This window comes from Ipomoea triloba, chromosome 8, assembly GCF_003576645.1.
Source record: "Ipomoea triloba cultivar NCNSP0323 chromosome 8, ASM357664v1".
In the NCBI taxonomy this organism is placed as follows: Eukaryota; Viridiplantae; Streptophyta; class Magnoliopsida; order Solanales; family Convolvulaceae; genus Ipomoea; species Ipomoea triloba.
In genome coordinates this window covers 9,262,103-9,268,102 of record NC_044923.1, presented here as the reverse complement: position 1 = coordinate 9,268,102, position 6,000 = coordinate 9,262,103, and the positions used below count along the sequence as shown (strand labels likewise).

General features: G+C 36.5%; 1 protein-coding gene and 1 long non-coding RNA gene across 2 annotated transcripts; one reads left to right on the top strand and one right to left on the bottom strand.

The window, feature by feature from the left end:
- Nucleotides 1-201: 201 nt before the first annotated feature.
- LOC116026869 (wall-associated receptor kinase 2-like) lies at nucleotides 202-3,675 on the top strand. Its single transcript, XM_031268294.1, has 3 exons — nucleotides 202-1,146; nucleotides 2,047-2,235; nucleotides 2,320-3,675. Exons 1-3 carry the CDS (start codon nucleotides 273-275, stop codon nucleotides 3,429-3,431), a joined length of 2,175 nt encoding a protein of 724 aa, XP_031124154.1. The 5' UTR covers nucleotides 202-272; the 3' UTR covers nucleotides 3,432-3,675.
- Nucleotides 3,676-4,279: 604 nt separating this feature from the next.
- LOC116026871 lies at nucleotides 4,280-5,070 on the bottom strand. Its single transcript, XR_004099906.1, has 2 exons — nucleotides 4,838-5,070; nucleotides 4,280-4,627 (listed from the first exon to the last, which is right to left on the bottom strand). It is a non-coding gene; the product is annotated as an uncharacterized LOC116026871 (long non-coding RNA).
- Nucleotides 5,071-6,000: the final 930 nt, after the last annotated feature.

The window sequence follows — 6,000 nt, the reverse complement described above, 5'->3', positions numbered from 1 at the left end:
ATGTGCATTTAATATATTAAAAATGTATTTTTTTTTTATTATGGACCAAACGATGGTCCACACAATAATTTGTCTCTTTTGGTGGCGCCAACCGTAACGACTCTGCACAAGACTTCGTCCACGCTATTAGTTCAGGTTTCATTTCTCATGGAAGAAATCTAATTTTGGGAGCAAAGAAATCTCATTAGATTTATAGTTGAAATAACCGCGTACCCAATTTCAATATATACTCTTGAGTTTCCTAAATTAAACATATTCAGTATTTATATAACATGGCAGCATTTACTGTGCTAATTTGGTTTATGATCATCAGCGGCAGAGCGTTTCCAGCCAGCGGGGGATGGGCAAAGCCAGGTTGCCAAGAGAAATGCGGAAACTTGACAATTCCATACCCATTTGGGATCGGAAAAGCTGGGAATGGGTGCTATTTGGATGAAGCATTCCGAGTGGAGTGCGACAATTCAACCCAGGTTGAGGTTGCCAAGCTGCCATATATAATTGGAACCACCATTCTCAATATCTCATCAGAGACTATCACTGTAAAGGGCATTGCAATCCCCATGCCCCATAGCAACACCTCCGGAAAAAACCTGGTAGGAGATATCTCCTCCGGGTTTTTAGAGCCATATTTCAGCTTCTCATACACCATGAACAAGTTCGTGGCAATAGGGTGCGATATATTCGCGTACCTGTGGGATTCTAACAATGGAGACATCATAATCGGGTGTGCATCGCTTTGTGAAAGTAGTAGCAGGAGCAGTGTGCCGGATTTCTCATCCTTGTCATCATGTTCCGGCAATGGCTGCTGCCAAACACCCATCCAGAAAAGGCTTGGCAACTTCTCCGGTGCAGTGGTCACCATGAACACGAAAGGCAGCGCTTGGGCTAGCAACCAGTGTAGCCATATTGTGATAGTTGAGAAGAGCTTTGACAAGTTTGATGAGTATAACTTCTCTAGCTGCACTGGACAGTATGGTACACCAATGGTGCTTGACTGGTCAATTGGAAATCTCAGTTGTGGCAATGCAAAACACAGCATATGTGGCCAGAATACTCACTGTGAAAACTCAACTCGCGGCGTAGGATATCTGTGCCGCTGCTCTCCGGGTTATCAAGGAAACCCATACTTACCTCATGGATGCCAAGGTATTACTCCCTTCGCCCCATTTTATTTATTTTATGTGTCTGGTTCGGTTAACCAAGCTTGCCATAAATTATTTTGAATTCAATTTTTCATAATATTGTGTTTAGTATTAGTACATAAAATTTATTTAGAGTTAACGTCATTTGGGGTCCTATAGTGGTTTTGCCGCATTTAATCCTAAACTTTCAAGTTAACCACATGTGGTTCTTTTAACTTAAAAATTTTAACAAGTTGTGGTCCTTCTGTTAGTTTTAGCCAAGCAAAATCGCCCTTTTAGGAGGACCAAGACTAGTCAACGTTTGAAAGTTGAAGGACCACAACTAGTTAAAATTTGAAAGTTAAGGACCACAGGTGGTTAACTTGAAAGTTGAAGGACCAGGAATAGTTAATGTGAAAGTTTAAGACTAAACATGTCAAAATCAATATACTCGGAGGACCCTAGATGACATTAACTCATAAAATTTATATATTTAGAAACTATATTAAAAGTACTATAAAACACAAAAAATCAAATTTAAAAATACTAATGAAAATAAGCAAAGAAGAAAGAGTTGATCTGATTAATAAATAGTAAACAAGACAAGTAAAATGGGATAGGAGTATTAGATATATCTTCTCTTCCTTTACTGAAAGATAGAATCCCTGTTCTCTAATCTCTACTTTATTGAAAAATGGCATGGAATACTTGTTAGTCACCAATATATAAACAACCAATGGTATCAGCATTACAAAACAGGTTAAGCCTTTCATATCATTTAACTGAGAAACTGGCACACAAACTTAATGAAGTGATGACATAATTATGTTAACATTTCCCTATACGCAATGCAAATAATGTGCCCAAAGAATTGTGTTAAGAGAGAATATGCTAAGTAATGATTCTCTTTTTATTGACTGTGAAGATATTGACGAGTGTGAAACCCAGAAGGAGAACATGTGCCCAAACAACGCAGATTGTGTTAATATTCCAGGCAGCTACTATTGCAGCTGTCGACAAGGCTACCGCAGTGATTTAAGTAGATCCAGTCCACATGGATACACTTGTATACCTGACCATGAAAGGCGTATGTTGGTCAAGCTAATTTGTTTAGGTATGGAAATAATAAATCTTTAGAAGCCACAATACATTATTGCCTTAAGTCCATAAATTAATAAATGTAATGTTTCCTCAACAGGTGTTGGAATGGGCATAAGTGTTATATTACTTGTAGTCAGTGGATTCTGGCTTAATCGTAAGTTAAAAAGGAGGAAACTTGAGAAAGCCAAAGAACGGTTCTTCAAGAGGAATGGAGGCTTCTTATTGCAAAAACAAATGTCGTCTTGTAACAGAGGGAGTGTATTAGAAATGAAAATTTTTAAGACAGAAGAACTAGAGAAAGCAACAGACAATTTCAACCAAAGTCGAATTCTTGGAAAAGGTGGACTGGGTACAGTATACAAAGGCATGTTATCGGATGGGTGCATAGTAGCAGTGAAGAAATCTAACAAGGTAGATGAAGGTCAGGTTGGTCAGTTCATCAATGAGATCTTTATCGTCTCCCAAATAAATCACAGGCACATTGTGAAAGTCTTAGGTTGTTGTTTGGAAACTGAAGTTCCACTAGTTGTATATGAATACATATCCAATGGAACCCTTTCACAACATCTTAACAATGTTCCTAGTGCTTCTTCACCACTGTCCTGGACACTTCGTTTGCAGATTGCTGCAGAAGTAGCAGGGGCGTTAGCCTATTTACATTCATATGCTTCTACTGCCATCTTTCATAGAGACGTCAAGTCAAACAACATACTTCTAGATGAAAACTATAGGGCAGTGATCTCAGATTTCGGACTCTCGAGGGCAGTATCTATTGATAAAACACATTTAACAACGTTAGTTGGGGGCACAGTTGGCTACTTAGATCCTGAATACTTCCGCTCAGGACAGCTAAATGATAAGAGCGATGTCTATGCATTTGGGATTGTCCTTGCGGAAATACTGACAGGACAAAAGGTCATCTCTCCCAATAAATCTGATGAAGGATTGGCGATTCGCTTTAAGACATCTTTGAAGCAAAAAGATACACTGTTTGAAATTCTAGACCATCCAGTTGCAAATGAAGGTGGAGAAGAAATCTTTGCTGTTGCAAGGCTTGCCAAGAGATGCATAAAGCTAAATGCTAGAAAAAGGCCATGCATGAAAGAAGTAGCAGCTGAACTTGAACAATTGGCAAGGACTAATGGAGAAGATTTGGAAAATGATTGTGAAGACAACTACTTCTCATCAGGTGACACAAGTGATTGCTAAATGCCCTAACCATGAGTATATAAAACAAATACTTGTCTATATAACCTTTTTCATTTCTTAGTTCTCTTTCTTGTATGAGATAAAGATTAAATCCTTGTTTGTGACCTTTTTCCTTTCTTCATTTGCTTTCTTTATTTGTTATAACAAAACTATCCTAACTATGATTACAAATGAGTAAAATGGCATTAGTCATTGAATGTTTAGTATACTTTTGCTCTTTAATGGACACGTTATTGCTAGAATATACACACAGTCTTTGGTATCTCATATCCCATAAATGAAAGGCTTATTTCTATCAAGTTATAACCAATCTATCTTTATGGTATCTCTTATTCTACTCTCATCTCTTGCTAAATGAGCTTTTCCCTAACTACTGGACCTTACAACTTTTTAGTTTTTATTACTTAAACATCTACAATATTTCCGTGTAATTAATAAAAAAATTTGATCAATTTGTATTGTACTAGTCTCCATTTTTATTTTGTTAGAGCACGAGGTGTCATGAGCAGCCTTAACTGTAGGAGGCACCTTTAAGCAAAGTGCTGGCCATATTGGTTTTTCCATACGAGAGGAGATTTGAACTTCCAACCTTAAGGGATGAGAGTGCACAACCACTCACGCCAACCAAGCCGGTTTCTAGCTTCCATATTTTAAATCACCTAATACTACCCGATCTTGTATAGTTGTATCACACTAATTTTAAGTTTTACCCCTATGCTAAAGTACTCACATAACACATTCATTCATAAATTTCTTACTCTGTACTATCAACAATGTATCTTTCAACAATCTGAAACACATCACTTTATTCATAAATTTTCTTACATTGTACTATCAACAGTGTATCATTCAACAAAGATTCAAACATTTATTCAATCATAAATTTCTTACACTGTATTATCAAAAATGAAAAATGTATCACTCAACAATCAACAATCTGAAACACATCACTTTATTCATAAATTTCTTACACTGCACTATCAACAATGTATCATTCAGCAAAGATTCAAAGATTACCAAAACATAAAGATTTATAAGCAGAGAAGCAGACGAGAAAAATATCAACAATGCTCAATTATTATCTCATGTGAAATCCTCAATCATAAGTATAGAGTATAGAGTACTGAACTGGAAGCACCCATTGGCCTGAAATCATGGTCGCCCAAAAGAGCCAAAACCTAGTAGACCACCGCCACCTGCGCAGCCAATGGAACCTCAGAATTAGTCATTATCTCGACCAAAACTAATCAGCAGGACAAATATCAGTGCTTCACGACATACTTATATAAATTTATTGGCAGTTCCTAAGCGAATCGTAAACTCCCAATTCCACAGGATTGAAAAGAGCAGAAGAGCTTCTGAATTTGGAGATTCCAAGATGAACAAAATGGAGGAGAAAGACTAACCTGAATCGAATCGAGGGAACAAAGATTGGAGAGTTAATGTGTAACAAGAAGCGGAGAGATATAAATGAAAAAGTGGCGGGAGAGATCGAAATGCGAATGCATGTAGCCTCTGGAGAGGTCGCGATAGAGTTTGAAAAATCGGTGAGCTTGAAATTGGTGGCTGCGCATTACAGCTCTCAGTATATCATCACCGGGCATACTGCCCTGAACAGAGATTTTTGCAGAGTACTTTTCTTGAGTACTACATACTCAATGAGATTATAGTATTTAGGGGGGTTATATAAGATAAGTAAGTTTATATTTGTTTGGTAATATAAGATTTTTATGTTTGATTCAGGTTATGTAAGATTCTCAGGAAATGTAACATAATTTCTGGATGAAGTTTTTAGCTATTGGAAAGAAATGTGAGATACACCCCGATTTCTTAGGTAATCTCACATTCCCTTATCTTATTCCTAACATTAAGCTTTTGAAATTTTAATCAATTTATCTTATTTCCGTTGTCTTATTTACCTACTTCAATTTTAAACCAAACACAGGAATCTAACATTTCTAGTTATTTAACATTCCCAGCAATCTAACATTCCCTAAGGTAATCTAACATTCCGTGAACCAAACGCCCCCTTACTTTCTCAACTTATTAAGCGAGTAAATATTACTTTCCTGAGACTCGATTTCATGGCCTCTCATATGCACAAATTATATCGTGGACTGTGATCCACAATGCATTGTGGACCGCGCATCAAAACGACGTCGTTTTGATTAATGAAAACAAACGGATGAATTCGCGTCACTTACTTTCAGTTCATATACATTGCAATTACATTTCAACAAAACTTCAGTTACATTTCAACACAACTACAGTTACATTTTGATATAACTACAGTTTCATTCGATAATATAAAAACACAAATGTGAAACTGTTATTCAGTATCAGTTCATATACACTGCAGTTACATTTCAACACAACTACAATTACATTTCGATATAACTACAGTTTCCTTCGATAATATAAAATACAAATGTGAAACTGTTATTCAGTATCAGTTCATATACACTGCAGTTACATTTCAACACAACTACAGTTACATTTCGATATAATTACAGTTCCATTCGATAATATCAAAACAAATGTAAGGCAGTATCTTTTGAGATGAACTGTA